This window comes from Hevea brasiliensis, chromosome 11 (genome assembly GCF_030052815.1).
Source record: "Hevea brasiliensis isolate MT/VB/25A 57/8 chromosome 11, ASM3005281v1, whole genome shotgun sequence".
Taxonomy (NCBI): Eukaryota; Viridiplantae; Streptophyta; class Magnoliopsida; order Malpighiales; family Euphorbiaceae; genus Hevea; species Hevea brasiliensis.
Genome location: NC_079503.1, coordinates 556,419 through 579,793, shown reverse-complemented (window position 1 = coordinate 579,793; position 23,375 = coordinate 556,419). Strand labels below are relative to the sequence as shown.

At 34.1% G+C, this 23,375-nt stretch overlaps 4 protein-coding genes across 5 annotated transcripts; 3 read left to right on the top strand and 1 right to left on the bottom strand.

Annotated features, from left to right (window-relative positions):
* Positions 1-277: 277 nt before the first annotated feature.
* Positions 278-4,966, top strand: LOC110658415 (pentatricopeptide repeat-containing protein At5g10690). Its single transcript, XM_058129542.1, has 12 exons — positions 278-639; positions 719-901; positions 998-1,130; positions 1,222-1,319; positions 1,476-1,637; positions 1,754-1,822; positions 2,081-2,216; positions 2,669-2,901; positions 3,122-3,199; positions 3,556-3,624; positions 4,275-4,451; positions 4,633-4,966. The coding sequence occupies exons 1-12, from the start codon at positions 451-453 to the stop codon at positions 4,888-4,890; spliced, it is 1,785 nt and encodes a 594-aa protein (XP_057985525.1). The 5' UTR covers positions 278-450; the 3' UTR covers positions 4,891-4,966.
* Positions 4,967-7,434: 2,468 nt separating this feature from the next.
* On the top strand, positions 7,435-7,800 carry LOC131170609 (uncharacterized). Its single transcript, XM_058130074.1, has one exon. The coding sequence runs from the start codon at positions 7,435-7,437 to the stop codon at positions 7,798-7,800; it is 366 nt and encodes a 121-aa protein (XP_057986057.1).
* A 363-nt stretch (positions 7,801-8,163) lies between these two features.
* Positions 8,164-10,469, bottom strand: LOC110659698 (uncharacterized). Its single transcript, XM_021817709.2, has 2 exons — positions 10,281-10,469; positions 8,164-9,739 (listed from the first exon to the last, which is right to left on the bottom strand). The coding sequence occupies exon 2, from the start codon at positions 9,688-9,690 to the stop codon at positions 8,398-8,400; it is 1,293 nt and encodes a 430-aa protein (XP_021673401.2). The 5' UTR covers positions 9,691-9,739; positions 10,281-10,469; the 3' UTR covers positions 8,164-8,397.
* A 3,239-nt stretch (positions 10,470-13,708) lies between these two features.
* On the top strand, positions 13,709-17,919 carry LOC110658430 (E3 ubiquitin-protein ligase MBR2). Of its 2 annotated transcripts, none has more exons than XM_021816050.2 (6): positions 13,709-13,876; positions 15,290-16,500; positions 16,614-16,664; positions 16,739-16,837; positions 16,962-17,126; positions 17,528-17,919. In XM_021816050.2, exons 2-6 carry the CDS (start codon positions 15,316-15,318, stop codon positions 17,690-17,692), a joined length of 1,665 nt encoding a protein of 554 aa, XP_021671742.2. In that variant the 5' UTR covers positions 13,709-13,876; positions 15,290-15,315; the 3' UTR covers positions 17,693-17,919. The 2 variants fall into 2 exon arrangements, with proteins under 2 accessions (XP_021671742.2, XP_021671750.2); XM_021816058.2 differs by lacking the exon at positions 13,709-13,876 and adding an exon at positions 13,962-14,910.
* The last annotated feature ends 5,456 nt before the right edge of the window (positions 17,920-23,375 follow it).

The following is a 23,375-nucleotide window of genomic DNA, read 5'->3' as shown; positions in this document are numbered from 1 at the left end:
TAATAAATTGATAAATGACTTTCATTATTTATAAGAAGAGTTATGTGTTTGGTAGTATTAATAACATAATTTTTTTATAATTTTAAGAATATTTTAATTTAATTATATGATATTAATATTATATTTTTAATTTTTATATTATATTTTGTTATTTATTTTTTATATATTAACCCTTTTTTTTTTAATTCGCCATTGCCTCTAAATAGATAAGATAACCCTTAATTAAGGGGGCTGTATCGAAATATGATCTCTTTTCTGCAGTGCCGCTGACCACTAAGGGTGAGGCCCGTATCTCAAATGGGATAGGGCGGGTCCAAAGAAAGATTCCCTTTAGATCTTTGCCGTCATCCGAGTCCCAGTCTGGATCTCACGCATCTAACCTTCTATTTTGCGTTCAAACATTATCCGCTGCTTCACTTGCGTGGCGGAGGTCCTCCTCCATCACCAGCAATGCATCAAATTCAACCTCTATCGCCCTTGACATCAAAACCGTTACCCTTTCTCAATATCTTCTTCATTTCTTCTTCCTCTGGTGCAACACGGCGTCGTCTGATTAAGATTACTCCTCGCAAACACTCCAATCTCAAGCAACTTACCTCCCGCATCGTTCAACTCACTCGTCGAAGACAACTCCAACAGGTACGTTCTCTTCCTCTGCCAATTCTTATTCTCAACATAATTCCTGACTAGTGATTATCCATTTTACCTCCTTTGGTAGATTTTTGAAGAAATTGAAGCTGCCAAGAGACGCTATGTCAAGCTCAACATGATCGTTATGAATGCGGTGATGGAGGCTTGTGTGCATTGCTGCGATATTAATTCAGCTCTTCGGGTCTTCGATGAGATGTCGAAGCCGGGTAGTTGTGGAATTGACGGGGTCACATATGGTACACTATTGAAGGTACTTCACTACTAAATAAATAAGATTTTTCCCCCAAGCATCAATATGAACCCTTCTTCTTCTTATTCTTCTTCTTAATTACTTACTGTTGGGAAGGGTTTGGGAGAGGCTCGAAGAATCGACGAAGCATTTCAGATACTTGAGTCCCTGGAACAAGGTTCTGTTAGGGGAAATGCAAAATTGTCGGCGCCACTCATCATTTGTCTATTAAATGCTATAATTGAATCAGGTTAGCAAACTATAGAGAAAATTTATTTAATTTTTGCTGTTAGCATTCTTATGCTTACTTTTATTGCCTCCCTTGCTCTGTTGTAGTGCAGGAGATTTACGCCGTGCTAATGGTCTTCTTGCGCGTTATGGTTTTTTGCTTCGTGAAGGAGGCAATCCTCCGGTCTTGATATACAACTTACTAATGAAGGTTTTGTACGGATCTACACTTGTTTAAGAGGACCATGCTTTAGAGAGATAGAGAGAGTGTGTGTGTGTGTGTGGGTTTTTTTTTTTTTTAGAAAGTTAGATTTACATTTAACCTTGTGTTTGTGATATTTGATGGTCTTGCTTATTGAATTTTCAGGGATATATAAATGCTGGGTGTCCTCAAGCTGCCTTGGCTGTGCAAGATGAGATATTACGTATTGGGTTAACCCCTGATAGGCTCACCTATAATACTCTAATTTTAGCATGTGCCAAGAATGAAAATGTGGATGCTGCAATGCATTTCTTTCAGGAAATGAAGGTCACAAGCTTGCATTTTGGAAGGCCAGTTTAGAGCCTCTACTTATAAGAAATTAGAATGGTATACAAGAACCTAAGATGGTTAACCTAAGTTATGATTCAAATGATCTTTTGCAGGACAAAGCACAAAAATCAAACAATGGCAATCTTTATCCAGATGTTGTCACCTACACTACGTTACTTAAGGTTAGTAATTTTGCATTTGCTAGTACATTTCTGTAATAGGCAGTTTGTGGAAGCTCAAATTGGAGAATGAAAACAGTTTGCCAAATTATTGAAAACTCTTTATTTCAAAAATTTTTCTAAAATTATTTTTATTTATATAAATCCTATTATATTGATGAATTGGCTTCTTAAAATGTAGTGGGAAAATACCTTGTGTCTTGTAGATTCATATTTTGAGTAAGACCTTTGCTTTTCTTGTCTCCTTCCCTGTCTCTTTAGGGTTTTGGGAATGTGAAGGATCTCCTTTCAGTTCAGACAATTGTGTTGGAAATGAAATTGTGTCATGATTTATTTATGGATCGAACTGCATTCACTGCAACAGTTGATGCATTGCTAAGCTGTGGTTCAATGAAAGGTATGCTACATTATGAATTTACATTCAGGATTCAGCAACATTGAACATTTTAATCATACGAGGTTTTTTCTTCAATTCGTTTAGTCATATTTCTCTAGATAATTGATGCGTTGCTAAATTGATGCTTAAGTATTTTTCCCGTGCTCACAAGAGTTGAATATTGCTTTGCAAAAAGATATGAATTAATGAGGAGATGTGCTAATCATAAATTGTCTGTTTAAGGTGTGTCACTAGTTATGTGTATTCATCCTATGCTACTAATACTTTCTGTTGGTATTTTGACTCATGTTGTCTAACTCATTCTAATGCATGCAGGTTACACATTATAGTTCAAATTTCTTTGTTCTTTCTGCTTGTGATATTAGGGAATAATGATGCCTTGTCTTTTTATGGAAGAAACTGGTAATAATATTTTAAGTCTCTCATTAGATGTTTGCCTATCATATGTTTAGGTGCTCTTTGTATATTTGGAGAAATCATAAAGCGAGCTGGTCTGAATAGGGACTTTCGTCCAAAGCCTCACCTCTATTTGTCACTGATGCGTGCTTTTGGCATTCGAGGAGATTATCATATGGTTAAAAATCTGCACAAGCGCTTACGGCCAGATTCAACAGGAACTATTAGTCCAGCAATTCAAGAGGAAGCTGATCATCTTCTCATGGAGGCCGCTTTAAATGATGGTCAGGTACAAAATCTACTATTTCTGTCAAAAAAAAAAAAATCTAAAAGTCTAATTGCCAAGTATTACAAAGAATTTTACTATTGTACTTTGTTTATAATTTCTTTAGTAGGGGCAATGTACACTCTTGCTTCCAAAGGTTTCTACTTTTATCAACTCTTTGATAGATGATGGAAAGGAAATTCTTGAACTTTGCAATGTTTGTTTATGTTATGCTTTTTTTCAGGTTGATGCAGCTGTAGAAAATCTTAGGATTATTATAAAAAAATGGAAAGGCATATCATGGACCAGTCGAGGAGGCATGGTAAGTAATGCCATTCAATTTTCATGGTTAAAATAAAAGGAAAATTGGCAAAACACCTAAACTAATATATTTATATTGAAGATCTATTTAAGCATATTCAGTATATTTTTCTAGTTTTAGAATCTTATGAAAAGTTCTTTGCAAGTGGTGAGCAATTGTGTTAGTGCTATTCAGGTTCTTCAGTGGTTATCAATAATTCTTTGGATTGATTGAGCATATCTTAGATCAATATCAGTCTCAAAAAATTTCATTTATAATTGATTTGTTATCATATAAAATTAACTAATTTAATTTTTGACTGTTTAACTCTATATTTCTTAAATGTGTTCCAGCAATTACTTACCTTTGTAATGCAGGTTGCTTTGCGCATAGAGGCCTTGTTGGGATTCATGAAATCCTTGTTCAATCCTTCCTTGCTTCCTCAGGTATGAAAGCTTGTTTTTCATTTCATGCAGTAGAAGTATCTAACAGACTAACACCCTTATTATGTCTAAGAAATATGAGGGTCCAAGAGTAGGTTTCAATATCTCTCGTGCACCCCTTTATGTGAAGCCCATTAGGCTTAGAATGTGAACTAGCATAACTAGCATAGGCCTGCCTGACCTTATGCTGAAACTTAATTAACAAGAGGGGTTTGAAGATTTGTACTCTAGACCTTTTGATTGGAAAGTGTGATTCTGTATAAACAAGCACTCAATCTAAAAGCTAAAACTTGTAGATGAGAGTCCAAGAATAGGTTCTAATATCTTTAACAACCTAATGACTAGTAATGAATGACGTACATGCACTCGTGTAAACACTGACTTGTGCCAAGAGTGTGGCCTGATTCCTTGTTTCCAAAATCAAATATCTTGCTGTCAATGGTGGGTTCTGGATTTGGAATATCTAGATTCCATATATGAGATTGATAATCATGATTAGTACATAGGTTAAATCTTGGGTCAGTGGATCTTATCAGGAGCAATAAGAATGATGTATTTAACTTTTGTTGACTGCCCACGACATGTCTTAGTGACTTGTTTTGACTTGGATGATTCTTTTCTTTTAATTGCCTGACTATAGCTTTTTTGTTCAGGTATCACCAAGTGAACCAATTGAGAGTATCATGACACCTTTAAAAGAAGCTCAACCACTACTTGGTACCTTGGAATTGAAGAAAGTGGTCATGCGCTTCTTTAGGGATCAAGTTGTGCCAATTGTGGACGAATGGGGTTGTTGCATTGGACTATTGCATCGTGAAGACTGCTTTGAGGTACTTCACATTACTACTGCTGCTAAATATTTTCTTGGTTTTGTGAGTCTAGAGGACAACTTTTGCCAAATATGTTGCAGATTATTATCATTAGGATTTCAAGCTTTGTAGTCATGATTAATGCTGATATGCTCAAACTGCTCATTTGCAAGCTAACAAAACTTTTTAAAATCTTATGCAGTTGAATGCCACACTTGCGACAATGATGAGAAGCCCACCTCCTTGTGTTACAACCACAACATCTATTGGCCATGTGGTTGATCTAATTTTGGAAAAGAAACATAGAATGGTAATAGTTATAAAATACAGCAACTTACATGGTACTACATACGGCGCAAGTTCTAGGGCTGTTGGAGTTTTTACAGCTGAACAATTGTTTAAACTGGCTGCGCCTATGTCAGAGGCGGTAGGCCAAGAACAGACATTTTGCAGAAGATAGTGTAGCAAACATGACTACACATCCATGAAAATTATATTTTGCTTATATATTTTAAGAGTATAATCATCTTGAAGCATGTTTACTCATACCCTCCTGTCTAATGTTTAGCCGGATGTTGGGTTTTCCTATCCATAAAAAAAAAAAAAAATTGTGTGAATTGCTTATTTTATTTAATTTTTTAAATTTCAAATAATTAAATCAGAAATTTTTAAATTTGGAGAAGTTTTATTCAACTATGAAAATTAAAATGGGTGATTTTGTCCTTTGTGTCAAATATACAATTTAATTTATATTTTTGCTAATACTGCGAGTTGAAGATTTTGCATTTTTGACGAACTGATTTATATCTTATTGATATGGTTGAACAATAAGGTGTTTATCTTGAATAAACTATTCTATATTGTATTGAAATTATATAATCGATTTTAATCATGGTGTTTATTTAAGGACAAAGGTCAAAATCTTCAAATTGGATAATTTTTTTTAATTTAAAATTTTTTTAGTTTAATTATTTAAAATTAAAAGAATTAAATAAAATAAGTAATTCTTACATAGTTATAAAATTTTTTTAATCAATAGATTTTTTTTTTTTTTTTTTTCACTGCAAGCCTTAAACGACATGGAGAAAGATAACAAATTTTGTTAGGGCATTTTCTCACTCGGCAATGAGCTGCTTTGTTGTTTATCCGGTTGGCATACATGAATGTTGCACTATTCAAATCACGAAACGGCTGAGAGATGTAAGTGGAGAACTGATGTACTCGAACGCTTGATCTTTAAAACTGACGCAACAGACAGTGGGGTTCTTATCTTCGGAGTATCAAATTAATGAATCTATCAAATTGAACTCATTTGAATATTTTGATTAAATTTAATTATTTATTAAAAATTATATTTAAATTAACTGAACTAAAAAATTATATATATATTATAACTTTCAAATATATTATCTATTTTTAATACAATTAAGGTTATAATATATCTTTTTCTAATAATTTTACATGTATTTTTATATTATATGATATATTATATATTAGTAATTAATTTTAAAATTTAAAATTATTTTAAATTTAAATTATAATCGGATTGAATTAAGGGATGGCGGATTTATCTTATTAAATATACTTATATAACAAATTATAATAAAAAGAAAAGGTCAATTAGCTTCTCATAAATTTTAATTATTGAGAAAAATATGAAAAAATAGATTTTCTTTATTAAGCTTCCTTTTAAGTTTAATGAGGATATCAACTCAATAAAAATTCAATAAAGACAACTCATTTAGAATAACACTTAAGCTTTTGGGCTAAACCCAAAAGTCAACTTATGAATTAGAAGTGATCCGTTAGTTTTTAAGCCAGACTAACATAGGTATTCAAATAACGTAGGATCTTTGCTCTACACGCTCTTTTATATGACTTGTTTGAATATTTTCACATAAAAATGTTAGTCATATTGACTAAATTTTATTCTATTAAATTTTTAAATATTGAATCCTTAATACTTGAAAAGCAATTTGAAAATCTTAATTTTAATATGCATATTTCTTTTAATATATTGACACTAGAAAAAAAATGTTTTCTAGATGGGCAATTCTAAACTTGCAGTGGAATGTGATAATTTGTTGGCAGTGCAATATGTTACTGCCGTTGCAGTTCCTCCTTTGCATGCCCTGTCTCTTGTTCATGCTATCAGGACTTTGCTAGTTGATGGGTGGACTCTTACTGTTGCTCATATATGGAGGGAAGCTAATTTTGTTGCTGAATGCCTTGCTAATATTGCTGAAGATTTTCCTATTGATGTTCATGAGTCGCACCACCTTCCTACGGTTCTTGTTAACTGGTTACTTCATGACCAGTGTGGTATTGCTTGCAGTAGAGTTAGCTCCCGTTAGTCTTCTTTGAGCCTCTGTGCTCCCTTTATATAAAAGAATAAAAGAATCAAATTGAAACAATGTTGAAAATTCAGACTCAATGTCTAGGCAAACCTGAAATCGAAGTGCAACCCTAATAGACAAGAACTGATTTAGTCCAATGAAGATGAAAGCCCATTGGCCTGAGTTTAATCAAAGCCCAATGGAATCAAATAAAGTTTCTTCAGAAAAATGCCATGACCAAAATAAAGGTCAACTTTGTAACAGAACCCACCACTTTGCTTTTGCTGACCTTCCTTAATCATGCCTAAGTGAAAACTTAGTCAGCAAGAATTGGGTTAGTGGCTAGTTTTTATATAAGCTGTGCTACTGCCAAAAAGACAGTCCAATGAACTGAAGAATTTCCATATAAAAATAACGTCAAATAAAATCTCTTGCTAAGAACTTAACAGTGATTTACCTATATGTGACCAAACCGTCACCCTAGTCTTTAGTCACGAAATTTGAATGCAGTTAGCTGTAGAGGCAGAGATATTTCCCGCGAGCTTCCTTGTAAAACTGGAAATCTTGTCCGAGAATCCTCTGTTCCTAAACCTCATCGTCCTTATAAATAGCCTAATACCCTCCATTTGCACTCACTTTTACCATCAAACACTCACCTGAGCTTCAAAATGGGCAGAAAAAACTGGACGGTGCTAGGCCACTTGAAGAGGGCCGTGAAGAAGCTGAACTTTGTGATAAGCTTTAACCTGAGACGGTGGCGCGTAGCTTCAATTCTCGGCAATGCCTCCAGGAGGCGACGGCGTTTGAGCTTTAACGATCGGTTAGGGTTGCATGGGTGCATTGAAGATGTAGAATCAGATGAAAACAAGTCTGTTCGAGCCCTTGAAAGAACTAGAAGTTACGCTTCTGAGGATGACATTGACCAGAGGGCGGAGATTTTCATAGAAAACTTTCGCCGGCGACTTTTGCTAGAAAGGCAGGTCTCTTTGCAGCTACGATACTATCGAGGGAACAGTTTCACCAGGGATTACTAGTGGCATTGTGTAAATTGGAAGATGTGAGAATGAGGTGAGAGTGCGATAAAAAGGGCAACTTCTTTTATATATTTGTATTGTATTGTGAGAAATGATTTTTCGTTTTTTTTCTTGTTATTGCATCCATTTGTTTGATGAATTGCTAGAGAATATACATGTATGGTATTTTTCAGATTCTGGGGTTGAAATTGTATTTTTGAGATTTCCATCATAAATAAGTGTGCAATTACCAGTTTAAAATTTTCCATTTATCTTTAATTTTTAATAAAAGATTTGAAGAGTAGGAATTCAATTAATGTCTTCTATTGATTAGGAGCTGTAGACATACATATCACATTACTAACTTCAAAGTAGTTCATCGCCTTTTCACAAAGTATAATCATCGTTATCTATTCACAAAAAGAGCATAAAAGACAAAAGGGAAGTGTGTTTATATGATGTGGATATACTTCATCCAGTCCAAACAGTTAATACAAGAGAGTATCCACAAACTTGAAGGAAAAATTAAAAAACCCTTGAATAAATTACAATGCCATCGTCCTAGGATCACAAAGATCATTCTTGAAGGCTTCAATTTGATCGAAAATTGATGTTTTATCATTTATTAGAACCTGCAGTTTCATAATCTATGACGGTCTCAAATGCCCCAACTAGTGCTTTCACCTTGTTCTTCCTCTTCTCAAGTAGCTTATTCTTTGTCTCCTCAATCACATCATTGTATGCTGCTGGAGCTTCCTTCTTCCCTTGTCCCCCTTGCCGCTTTTGCGTTGCATTAGCCACCTCCTGATTTTCTTCTTCTTCAACACCCTCCACCACGTCTTCTCCTTCCTTGGACTTAAGTTCCACGCTTCTTTCATTTCCAGTACCTTGGTCTGTTATTTCTTGCTCCTCCTTTTCATCTACATGTTCTTCAGAAGTACAAGCTGCCTTTTCGTTTGCATTCTCTTCTTCTCCTTTGTCTTCATCACTTTCAATTGAAGCATCATCTTCAAAACACTCTTCAGGGTGATTATCGCTTCTGTGATTTTCTTCTCCCTCTTGTTTATTTTCATCTTCATGATGTTCATGCAATTCACTTTCAATGTCCTCAGCCTGGGCTGTCTTGGATACAACTGTGGAAACTTCAGGAGACTTTACCTTCTCCTCTTCTCTTTCTTTAACTTGAGTATCTTGTGCAGCATCTATGTCTTCCTTCCTTTCAGCTTTTGGCGTATCACTAGGGACTTGTACTTCCCTCTCAACATTCGCTGTCTGGACTTCATGTTCTTGAACCAAAGATGCTTCATATCTTTCTTGCTTGTTTTCAAGATCCGAAGTTTGAGTGCTATCATGACTGTTTGGAACCTTCGATGAACGAGAAGCATTGCTCCTATTTTTGGATAGATTTGAACTCCTCGATAAGCTTGAGCTCCTCTTTATGGTCCCTGAAGTGGTTGTCTGAGATCTTATAGGCTTAAGTGACTTGGAATTCCTTTCCAAAACAGGTTTGGTTGAAGAGGGCGTTTTTGATGCTGAAAAAGAGGAAGATCGGATTGCCATTGGTCTATCCCGAGAAGCCAATCTCTCTTTAGGGTCAGGAGAGATGAGTGACCTTTGTGTACGAGCAGCTGATGGAGGCCTATCGAAGGATCTTCTTCTAAGAAGCTTTTGGGTGGCATCTTCATTGATAGTTTTCCTGACAGGATTTAAGGACTCTGACCTTGAGCTAAAAGTAGGCTTGAGATAGTTTGGAACTTGGTTGCTTGATGGGGTTGATTTGCTTTTATCAGTGGAGCTTTCGGCGGCTGATTTGGGATTTGCTTGTTTCTGGTTGGTGTGATGAGAATTTGAAGGTGCAACCTTCTTCTCTTTCTTCGGAGCATTGTTATTATCCTTTGCTTTTGTTGCCATATAATAATATATTGCTAATTAATTGTAGGACAAGTGGTTCCAAAAGACCCTGCATTATCAAAATAGCCATGAGAAAATTAATCAAACTTGTAGAAAACATCTATGTGGGAGGATTAAATCGAAAATTAATATTCTCAAACTCTAACTTGTGTATGAAACTGGGGTAATAAAATTAATTCATGCTCATATTCAGCTATTTAATTCTACAGCTAGTGCAATAGGGAAATGGCTTGCATATGCATTGACTAAACTCTACGACAAGTTCAAGAACAATGATTCTAATTAAATCAACTTGCTGAAATCCTTGGTTCGTTTAGTTACAAGTTACCCTTTCTTGGAGAATATTAACAAGCTTAAAGTTAAACATCATCATTGCATGGAGATTAACCAACCTATATGAGATCTATTAATCAAACTCATTAAACAGAATATAATACATATATAGCAGCATGAATCTTCTGTATATAGAATAAAAATGGAATTTTCTCTCTTCTGGTTTGCTTATAGAACAAACAAGAAAAAAAGAATTTCCCACCATCTTGAAGACAATGAAAAGAAACAAAGAGAGTTGAAATGCAAGCGAGGGGTACCTTGTTGAAAGCAGATTGATCTCCTGAGAAAAAGGAAAAGAAATGAGTATAAGAAGGAAAGAAGATGAAAAATATGGGCATTGAAATTGATAAAAGGAGCGCGAATTGCGCCAAACAAGAAAAGGGTTGGCACTTAGCTGTGGTTGTGGTGATAATGGAGGCCATGAAATGAAAACTATATCTAAAATGGTCGATCATGCATCAATCCAGACATGTGGAGGATTGTTGACCCTTTCAATTCATTACCGTTTCTCTTCTTTGGTACTCACGAAACACCTATCTTATTAAAACTAATAAAATCTATTTTAATTTGATTTCATCCGCTGCATTAAGTCTTACATTATGATATGGTAGGGTAGGATTAACCACCGTTCAATTATTCGGTCTGAGTCGAAACCATTTGATTTCAGTTCTTAAAATTAATTGATGGTTCAAGATCAAAATATACAGCCCCTCTGATTTCAACTTCAATTTTAATAATGATAATTAGATTGAGTCACCTACATCTATTTTTTTTCATAATAATAATTAAACAAAATAAAATATTTGTCATCCTCTTTTCCAAAATTTCTTTTGCTATGGGATATGTTTAATTAAGGATTAATTATACTTTTAATTTTTCATTTTTTGGACAACGATTCTTCCTTTGAAAATGGTCTGGTGTTGATAAAATGGTTGATGTGATAGCCACTTAATTTGGTCTTGAGCTAGTCTATGCGATATGAGATATACTAAGATTATGAGTGGATTTAATATATGAATGAATACAATCATTTTTTTTATTAAATATTTATATTTAAATTTATGAAGAAATTAATTAAAATATAAACATAGTCGATGCTGCCGTGAGTTTTTGAATATCAATCCAATATGCCAAGTTAGCTTGAAAACAAAAAAAACAGTAAGGTTGAAGGCCTGTTGACCAGCTACTCTGACACTCAAATTAGATATTTTAATGGATAATAGTAGAATGAATAACAGAGAGTTTTGTAAGTAATTTGACAGAGTAAGTATACCTGATTAATTTCTATTATTTACATTTTGCCTGGAAGAATCTCGAATATTCTAATAATATCCCAAAATTTTCTTCAAAAGATTCAACCTTATCATTGACCGGTTATTAATTAATGCTCGGTTTATCGGGTGAGTACCTACACTTGTATTGTCATCTTATTTGTGTTCGTTCCACTTCATCTGTCTAAATATTTTTTTACTTGGTCTAAGTAGTTCAAATCTTGCTTGCTTGGTATAGTTAACCTGAGGCATGTGACGATCAGTCTGACAATGATTTTTTTTTTCTTCGCTTTGACTTTTTGATCAAACGTTTGATACTTTAATTGTCACATTGGATTCTTTGATTGAATGCTAATTATTTAACTAAAATTTGAGCGAATAGTATCAATAATTAAATTAATAAATACATAAAATTTAATATAAATAATAATTATTAAACTCACTTCTTAGCATGATATAATTGTTGGTGGAAATGACGATGTGTGAATTGATTAGAGGAGCCTGACCTGATACATATGTCTATAAAGTGAAGTAAATGGTAATGGAGTTCACTTTTTTACAATCTTTGATAAGGAAATCTACCAACAAATGATTCTTCCAATTAAATAATTAACACAAATTTAAAAGAAGATATTTTCAGATAAATTTAATTTATTATATCATTAGAAAATTATTTTATGATAATATTATGAATAAAAATATGATTAATTTGAATTATTTTTCATATTTATATAATTATAGATAAATAAATTTTGAATTTTTTTTTGTGTGATTATACATTTTATATTTTATTTTCTTCATTTTACATATATTTTTAGAAAAACAAAAAATAATAATGAATTTATTTATTTATTTATTTCTCCAGATAATAATGGGATAAAAACACAAAAAAGAGCACCAGACACAACAATGGTTCGATTCATATTCAATATCAAATAGTTTTGAATAATATTTAGAATCAAATTATTTTCTTTTTCCTCTTTTTTGAATCAAAATCAATTAATTTATTTATGATTAAATTGACTTTTTTCTTAAAAAAAATTAAAACTTTCAATTAGATTAAAATTGAAACGAATTAAAATTAAAATAAAATAGAAATTAAAATTAGAAATTATTAATACAGGTCTAAAATCAAACCGGTTGCCACCCCTAGATTTGGAAACAGAGAGAAAAAGTGAGGCTAATTTTGTTGAACAGGTTTCGTCAGGGTGTTTCCACTTTCCACTTAAAAGGGTTAGGCAACAACAGGTTGGTTCTGGTAATCCCTCCATAGCCAAACGGGCCCTTTCCATTCCCCTTTCTTTAAGGCCATTGCTCTGCCCACGGCATCATCATCATCATCATCATCATCATCATCATCGTCGTCATCATCATATGTGACAATCCATCTCCAGTGGCTTAAGCCAACTTGTACATAATGCATCCTTTAGACTATTTTATTCCCCATATTTTATGCCACGTCATAGCTTTTTCTCTTTCAAGTAATTACATATACTTATTAGTGAATTGATTTTTTTGTAATTATTATTTTATTAAACATTAAGCTCATTCTTAATCTCCCTGGCAAATAAGAACATGCCATCAAATTATTACATGCAGGCCATTTGATGTTGAGAGTCAAAAAATAATATAATATATTTTAAAATTAAAATATATTATATTAATTTATACAACCTAAATAATATATTAGGTGAAATACTTTTCTTAACAATAATTTTAATATTTTTAATATTATATGAAATATTTTATATTCTTACACATTAATATCAATTATAAATATATAATTTTTAAAAAGAAAACTAAAATATAGAATTCACATTTCACATGTGACATGTGTATATTTAAATATTTAAAAATTCATCTCCATTGTCTTCTCCTGCTTCTTTTTTTTTAATCTAATAATAAATGTTTTATATTTAAGCTACACAAATTAGGACAAATTTAAAATAACGAAAAAAATTTTCATAATTTACACAATAGTCTATATTTATATGAGTGTATGAAAAATAAAAATTTATTACTTTAAATACACTTAATAATTTATTATTATTATTATTTATGGTTTAAAATTTTATTTTTTTAATTTAATTTTATATTTTAATTTAATAGTTTAAATTTATTTTATAAGGAATTGATTTGATATTCAAACAGAGTTTCAGTTTAATTTAAATTCAAGTGAATGGAAAAAAATGATTTAACTTTTATTTAAAATCAAACTGAATTAATTCTGATCAAATTTCAAATTAGAATCGGATCATGGCCACCCGTCTAATCTATGTGGGGTTTCGCTGTTTCGGTCCACAAGCACCAATAATGCCCGTTGATATTTGACTCATGAGCGCGCCGGATCCTTTAGCTCTTGAGAGTTGGGACGGCAGTGCATGGCTCCCCGCTCCAGCTCGACCTGATTATTAAAGAAAAAAAAAAGAATAACACCTTTCTTCGCCTTTATAAACTAAAACACGTTTGTCGCTTTGCCGTCTTTCTTTTGAGCGCTTCTTCACCCCCTTTCTCTATTCTCTTCTCTCTCCTCTCCTTTCCTCTCCTCTGTGGACAAACGCGTAACAAGCAAAGAAGCAAAGGTAGTATGCTATTGGACTTATTTTTTCGGGTAAAAAAAATTGATTAGATGGCTTCACGGTATTCGAATTTTCTTTTTGTTGATTGAATTCCCATGTTTGGTTGGTGGGCTTTTTGATTATTCGTTCTTCTAGTGAATCATGTTATTGGTTCCTTCAATTTTCTGTTTGTTTCTTTGGAAAATTAACAGTTCCTTTTTTTGATTCTGATGGTAATGTTATTTGTTCTGTGGTCGCTTTTGTATTTATAAAAGTTGGATGCTTTTACCTTGTTGGATATAAAGGATGTTGCTGTATATACATATATATTGGAGTTGAGCTTTTAAAAACCCTGAAATCACGGAGGAAGAGTCCTTGTTTTTAGGAATAAAAGGAAAGTATTGTGTGGAGAATTAGCTTTGATTCCTACAAAAAAGATGAGACCCACTTTTATTGGATTTTTTTTCCTTTTTTTCTTATCATCAAACTGAAACTGAATTGGAGTTGGTTAACCAAGATGTAATTCATGAACTCAATTTCAATTTCTCATTATTGATTTTATCCACTTTTAAATGCTAGGTAGAAGTTTTCCCCAGCTACATCATTTTTTATTTGTTTGCTTAGTCAGGAATTGTAGGCACTTGTCTTTGCTATGTCTGTGTTTATGATTAGCGGAACAATTCCAAAATTATAGTTGAAAAAACAATTTTTCTTTCCATAAGCCAAAGGAGTGAAAACATTGGATTTATTCAAGTGTGTGTAGGATAGCTTGGTCCTTGATAACTCGAGGTAAGAATGATTGCCCTTAAAACTAATGTATGATATCCTCTGATTGATCATACATGTTCTGGCATTGATACACATTGATGTTGCGTATCCTACTTTGTTTTGATTAGAAGTAATGCTTCTGTTATTGCTGAATGATTTCTTGGAAGCATCTCTGCAACATGTAGAACATTCACGTACGAATGGAAAATTAATTGAAGGAAATTTGATGATGGTGGTAACTGTGGAAATAGCTCCTTGGGTTGAGCAGTTGTAATTTGAAAGTATCTTGGGTAAGATAGTATTGTGCTTTGAAAAAAAAAGAAAAGAACCAGTGATATTGTTTTTATATTTTCCTATATGATTGGATGGCTTAAATGATTTTCTAATTATTATATTCTTGGAATTGCTAAAGATTTTGCTTTTTGGTATTTTAAAAATTTGTAATTTAGTCCAAGGAATGTGGATGTCTTTTATGCAAACTTTGACACTAAGTTTGGCCTTTGTTTGTATGCTCGTTTGTGTGTATTAAGGTGCAGGGATTATTGATTTGCTTCTTTTTCATAGTTACTAAGTTTTGCAACTTTTTTCTGCCATTTTAAAGAATTTAGAGAAACACCCAAGAAGGGATTTTTTTTTTTGTTTCTAATTATTATATTTTCATTTTCACAGAGATAGGGGATTGTACATAACTAGTCATGGATGAGTATTCTGATAAAAAAGATGGTGATGGGCTGGTTGTCTCTAGAAGGGGATCTACCCTTGTTTTGAGAGATACTGCTAATAATAAAGACCGAAATGCTCAATTTTGCAACCGAATTGGGTGTAGTGGGAGACTAAACTCTGCAAAAGGAGCTCAAATCAGTTATTCGGAGAAACCCAAATCTTCAAGGCAATCATTCCGGCCTCTCTCAAATGGTAAGGAAATAATTGGAAGTTCTTCTAGGACTTCGTCTGCAACCAGCAATCCTAGGAAATCTGCTCCAGGACCTTGGAAAAAGCCGACTTCTCAGCCAGAAAAAGATCCATCTGAGACTGGTAGTTTTCAAGATGATTCTGAACTGCTGAAACTTGTAACTCCTGGAAAGATCAATCAAAGTCTTGGCTCTGAATCTGATGATACTGGTCCCAGTGAGAACACGTCAATTGAAGTTGGAAGCTCTAGTATACCAAGCACAATATCTCGTAGAAGTTTTCATCAGAAATCAGGAATAGGTAAACCAGATACCCGAATAGGCTCACCCCTTTTATTGGTATCTAAAAGCACAAGCCAAGGGACACGTGCTAGTCCACACAGGAATGGTCTAAGAAACCTTAGATGCAGTTCAATATCAGATGTTGTCCCTACAGGATCTTCAACATCAGATTCAAATCTCATTAGACGAAAAGACACAATTAAGAAGAGAATTTCTGATGGAGAAAGTAGTTCCTCTGCTAAAGGGAAGAAAATAAGTGGGTCATCATTGGAAGGGCGGAATTTTAGTTCTAGCTCTGGCATCTCAATTTCTGATTCAAGAAGAACCAGAAGTGGGCCTTCCAACCGGGACAATGGTCCTGCATCAGTTAGGACTCGAACATCACTAGGATACACTAGGTCAAGGGTTGCTGATCAAGAAAGTGGGAATAATCTATCACCAAATGAACCCCATGTAATCCCACAAATGTCTCAGCCTATTTTGCCAGTTGGTTCAAATTCTCCTACTACATCACATCAATTCTCTATGGAATCGTCCCTAAATCGCTCAAGGTCTTATGGTCTGCCTATTAGTAGCCATGAGAGTTTTCGGGGGATTAGGCCATCCAGTCCTGCTGAAGTTGGCAACATCCGATCTTCAACGAGTGGGGAGAGCTTCCGGCACTACAATATGGATGGAATTGCTGAGGTAATTAGTCTATATGGTATTGCACCATTTTCTTTCCATCCCCATGATAACATGAATTAAATTTCTCTTCTGAACTTGGAGAGAGAGGGGGTAATGATTAATCATATTTGCAGGTGTTATTGGCACTTGAGAGGATTGACCAAGATGAAGAGCTAACATATGAGGTAGGTCGTCTTTTGGCATTTAGACTTTGACCAGATTATACATCTATATCTGACTCTTTTCCCTTATCTGGCAGCAATTACTTGTTCTGGAGACTAGTTTGTTCCTTAATGGGCTGAATTTCTATGATCAACATAGAGACATGAGATTGGATATTGATAATATGTCATACGAGGTGTGTTACTGTGTGAGCTACACTTGGCATAATTTAAGAACAAAAATCTAGTAATTAAGCTACATAAGAACTCAATTTTCTTTAGTTGTTCTAACCTTTCTGTATTTTACTGTTGTTTTGACAGGAATTATTAGCTCTAGAAGAAAGGATGGGTACTGTGAGCACAGCACTAACTGAGGAAGCATTGTCAGAATGCCTTGAGACTAGCATCTATCAGTCAGCATCTCTGGAGGATGCTAATTTGCACTTTTGTGGGGAAAATGCTGATGTCAGATGCAGTATCTGTCAGGTCCCTTTTTTAATCGTCAAAAGAAGTTTCATTTATTTTTTATCTTCAATGTCCCTTTTATTTGATTTAGGTTTTCTTAAAATCCATTTACAGTTAAAACTCAAGCATTAACATGGTTATATAGAAGCAATCTAGCTAAAGCAAACCAAATAATATAGATGTAAAATAAAATCTAACTGAACCAATCCCAATCTTGTTTTAACTAAAATGTGCTTGGATTAATTTGAACTAGTTTAACATCTGATCAAGTTTGGGTTCTGCATAGATGGATATTTGTAAATGGCTTTGTGAAAAGTTGATTTTGTTGCAACTAACCCAGATTGCGTTTGAGCATGGAAAAAATGTGTTCTTAGCAAACTTGACTGAACTCATCATTTTGCACTTTATGTGTCTTATTGCAGGAGGAGTATGCTGTTGGAGATGAAGTGGGTAGATTGCAATGTGAGCATAGATATCATGTGGCCTGCATACATCAATGGTTGAGGCTGAAGAACTGGTGCCCCACTTGCAAGGCATCTGCAGCACCCTCATCATCACCGCAATCACTTTCATCAGTCCATGAATAAAATGGATGTTTGAGACTGACTTTTCATTTTGTACAAATTAAGTACGTCTCCTGCATTCTTTTTTTTTTCTTCATATATTTTTTATGAAAAATGGAGATCAGTTTCTTTTATGTACATACCAATTCTCTTTTATGTCAATAGACTAATAAACTCGGGCAACATTGCCATTACAATGATAACTTGTTTTCATCTATAAAACAGAAGCTGTAAATGAAATTGCTCACAAAGTTGCTGCTGTCCCTTGTTATACACGTACCTTTTCTGAATTGATTGAATATTTCTTGTCATGTCGTTTTGGATGCCTTGTTGGGGAGAAAAGGGTTAATCTCTTGGCAAAGTAACTTGAAGGCGTGAAGCAAGTTCATCCTGACATAATCTTGGAAAGAGGAATTGTAGCTTTTCAGCCTATGAAACCAAGGTGCTATGCTTAAGCCGAGAAGGTACTCATATAACGATAATAATAGAGTTGTGGCAGATGAAAACAATATAGAAAAGGAATATGATGTCCACGACAAGGCAGGTGTAGGTCCAAAGAAAGAAATAGAATTGTCAGTGACAAAGAGATCCTTTGAAAGCAGCTAACTAAATATGCTTAAATGTTCTTTTTATCTCACATTTAATATAAGAAGGAAAAAGTGTTTTCCTGGTTCAATAAACAAACATTCTGCCTCCAAACCACCTTCCCTGCCCTTGAAAGGGCAAGTAGACTGTGGACAGAAAGGGAGACATGGGAGGCCCATCTGCTTATATTATGAAGTTACTAATATTATTCTTATGTGTTTTTCTCATCTTTATCTAAGAAATTAGGTAATGTTTTTTCTAGTTTGAACTTCACCTACGTATGGAGGGAAGAGACCTCCAACTCGACCACACCATCAGCCAGCTATGCGCGCTTAGCAAGGTCATACCAGATACTAACTGTGAATTTCTGAAGCTTTCATATTGGATGAACTGAGCTTCTGTTAAGAAACAGAATTAAGACCTCCAACGAGTTGCAAAGGCCTCGAGAATGTTATTTTCTGCAAACAGCAATTTAAGATGGTGTAACTTCAAACTTATGCATTTAAATCAGTTCAAGGCTCTTAGATAAATAAATAGCAATAATTTGCACATTATTTTTAATTCTTACCTAAAAAACTCTACTCTCAGTCATACGCAGGACGAGTCCAAGCAAAACTTGCTTAGATTTCCTGCAATGCAAATCGCACAAGCTATGTATCTCTGATATCCAAGATGGCCAATAGAAATCCTGAATTTGCACTGAACCAACCAGAGATGGGCAATCTAACAGCGGTCAGTTGTTACATGAAGGGCAAACTAGTCTTTAACTCAGAACTCCATTCAATCTTTAAGGACTGGTTCCCTGGAGTTATTTGGTTTGTTATTGCCATAAGAAATGGTTGCATCAACAGCATCACATTATCAACTTCAAATGTAAAGACAAATCAATTTAATGACAGAAAAATGACGAAAAAGTGTACGTAGAAAATAACAGAACTTTTCCCCACCTGAATGCAAATCTTTTGGAAATTCTTCCCATTACCTCTCTCACATTTTGCAGCCATCATGTGCAATTTCATGAGTTGAGACCAGAAAAATAAAGTCTACATTCCTGAATATCTTCCTCCAAGAGGTGCCACCTATGTAAATTCTTTCTTGGCTAGATTCTGTTAATACAGCATTACTGCTGCATGGGTGCTTTTCTAGCAGAGGGTTTGATTCTCTCCTACCAACTCTAGTCGACTGTTTCAGATACAAATTGATCCGTAATAGATTTCACAGCTTGTCTCCCAGAATGCCTGATTGACTACTGGAAGCTGGACAAATTGAAATTTCCATTCTTCTTAATTATTCAATTCGTGCTGGCATCCGTAGCAGTGGGTCAATAGCATGATGATCTGCCCTCCAATATGCTACAAAAAGAGGCAGCCAAAACCACAACTTCTGCTTACTCATCTAAACCTACACTTTGTGTGCACATCAGCTAAAGAAACTCATTATCAGAAAAGGTTACAATGAGCATAACTTTCGGCCATTTGCAGAGAAAAAATCCAAGGAAACTAGTAAAAGACCTCGCATTATACTGCAAGTCTGCAGCGTATAACGAGGGAAAGGATCATCAAACACTGCTTTATTAAAAAGAAAATGATCAAAATTTATTAAAGTCTGTAAAAAAATCCTAAACGAAGTCGGAAAATAATTAAAAGACCTAATTTAAATAAAAAATAATATTTTAAAAGTCCTAAACTCAATAGGAGGTAACTAATAGCTAATTAAGAATATTGAAATCTTAGCTTGAAAATCAAGTCTTCCCAAAAAAGCTCCACAAGTCACAGCCTAACTGTGCAAAACTGTAAATCTCACAATTTGCCTGTGAGATTTTTGCAAAATCCGATAACAATGCTAATTCATCTCCCATCCTAGCTTTGAGATTTTGTGGAGCACACACTTTGAGATTTTGGATCCTTAGTTTTTATACCTATCATTAAGGCAACGTGTAGCGAGGACAAAAATGATTAAACACAAGACTGAACATAAAGTCTAAAATAAAATAAAGCAACGACAGCTTAATTTAAGAGAAAATTATCAAAATCTATTAAAATCTGTACAATATGAAAATAGTATAAACTAATCAGGAAAATAATTAAAAGACCTAATTTAAATAAAAATAATATTTTAAAAGACCTAAACTCAACGGAAAGTGAACTCATAGCTAATTAGGAACCTAAATACATCAGAAATTATGGAATGCTAGTAACAAGGCTAATTCGTCTCACACCTTGATTGTGAAATTTTGCAGAGCGCACATCTTGGGTGTGAGATTTTCAGACCTGTTTTTTATGCCCATCACTTTAGGTCTCTAACCGAAGAAAATCGTTAAAAAAGACTATAAAAATAAGTTCATAAGCTTCAGCTATCATTCTGATTGATTTTCCAGTGCTGGCATATCACTACAAAATGATGCAAAAGAAAATTCTGCTTCTCTGATCAAGTGGCAATGAGGATCATTTAGAACATGATAAAGGGTTAAAAAGATCAGTCCTAAAAGGATATTATAGCAACAGAGCTGTCTTTAATGGTGCAAATAACAGTTAATGCAGCAATGATTTAATTGTAATATTTGTTTCGGCAGGAGACTCACAAGTTAAGTCTTTCCAGTTCTATGTCCAAAATGGGTAGCTATACCAACATACAACCAGTCTGTGCTACAGCGTATTTCCCACAGAGAAAAAAAAAATGAAGGTATCCTTGAATGGGTATACATATAGTATAAGAGCAAAGAGATGGAAAAGGAATTTAATTTAAATAAATAAAGATATAAGGTGCAAAACAAGTCTGCTGACTAGTTATTAATTTATTGGCCCATTAGCACCTGTAAGAACACAAATAAATGAAATGATTGAAAGTCTCAAATTTAAATTCAGATATCTTCCACTGATTTAATCATGCAAGTGCTTCATTTTGTTGGAGATGTGGGAGCTGGATATTTCCATTTATTGTCCGAGGTTATTAGCTATGGGAGCAATGCCGAATCACGGTTTAGAAATTTAAATTGAATTCTACAAAATGAACACTGCAATAGCATTGCAAAGAACAATAGTTTCTGAAACAATAAAATCAATCCTAGAAAGTAGTGAGCCAGTTTTTTTTTTGGCATGATGAATAGTTAAAATGCACGGGACCTGGTGTGAACGTTAATTAATTAGAAACTTCCAAGAAAGTAGCAAGTGAATATGATAACCTGTAATAAAACAAATAGATGTTGAATCCTTGCGTGCATACAAGAGCAATCAGCTATAAATTAAGCCAATGAATCTTCCGGAGTCATCTGATTATGGAAAACACGGTGAATGTACAGGTGTTAAACAAAAAATTATTTCACCCATCACCAAGCTACAAACAGCATTCCAGAAAACAACTCCTCACCTGCAAAATGGCTCACAGTATATTTTCAATTCACTACTGATGCAACAGGAAAAGCTTTGCGGATCTCACCTATATGAATTGTGAAAAATCCAGTGCCAAGAGCAATGAACCTCAAATTATTTAGGCTGAACTACTTCTTCTATGCCTTCAAGAAAAGCTAATATCAAAAACTTCTGCCATGTAATAAAATAAGAGCCTCATGGCATGCCAAACATTGAGTTATCTTATATGTGCTTCATATGGAATCGAGGAACAAGATGATTTTGCCCCATTTCCTAAAGAAAAGGAATGGTTTTTTCTGGATCATCATCCATACAAACCTCGTTTCCTTTTGGGACAACAAACTTCCTATCCTTCCAGGTTTCAATGAGGCAATACCGATAGACTCCCTCCTCTTCCAGTAGCCATTCTGATAGGCTTTTCCTTCTAGATTTATTCATGAATCTCTTACATATCACATTTTTGCCAATAATTCCAACTTTGCAAATATCCTAATGACTAGCAATAGCTAAATTCCAACATCACTCCCACCCCCTAAAGTTTAGCCACATATCAAAGAATTATCTCCCATGGGTTTTCCATAGGTAAGAAAATAACAGCACAGATGCACAGAATTCACACAGCAAAGAACAGCAGTTCTTTCATATTCACTGCTACAGCAAGAAAAATATGAGAAAATTTATTTAGTATTCTTTTAATAGAGCATAAGAAATAATGGCACACTGCTTTCTAGACGTATGAACTGCTGGATGGTGCAATTACAATGCATGAGATGTAGAAAGTAACATTACACTTAACCAAGCTACAAAATAGTTACCTTTCATGCATTCTTTTGTTTCCTCATCAATCCCTCTGATATAACATGAGATATTCAAGATCCATGAAAATTGAAGAAAGCATGCAGGAAGCATAAATGCTAAAATCTTCATTCAATCATTCTGTATGAGAATATCCTAATTTATTCATTCCCCCAGCACATGGAAACACAGACTAGTCCGCTCCAAGTTATGAAATATTCAATCCCATGGAAGCCGGTCAAGCAATTATAACAAAGCAAGAGGATCTTTCAACTGTTACATGCATATGAATTGATTAATTTTTTCTAGATTTAAGAAGTTGGCTCGACTGTACCTCTTATATTTATGGTCTACATGCAAAATTTGCTCCACCATGTTGACGGTTAATTTGATCAAGCAACTTTACTGCATATATAATCTTTAAGTCATTCTATAAAAATCCCAGAAACGCACAACAGTCATAGTCCTCTATATAAGCCCTCAACTATACTAGTCAATCCACTCCATAAATTCTCCGTATTGATACACCATAAAGATTACAAGCTCCGCCTATGTTTGGAAATCCAAGAGATGGCTCCAGTAAAACTCAATTGGTAGGTTTGCAGAACACTGCCCAATCTTCAGCAAAGCTACTTTAATTTAGTATTGACTGCAAGAGAAACTTGTGTGCTTGTTTCTTTACTCTCAGTTTTTATGTGGGTTGAAGGACCCCACTTCCCCATGATGCTCGGGTAGTTAATTTTTAGCCATCAAGGTCGAAATCAGATGGATTGACCTATAGCCTGATGCTAAATCACACATGACTATTAGAATATCTTCCATGAACATTCTGAGTTGCAGCTGGTTTCTATAATCTGCATGAGCATTTATGTGTACCCAAACATACCTCATAATAAAAATGAATCACAGGAGATTGAAACCAACAGTAGACTCAGTAACAGCATGAAATCAGTTTTGAT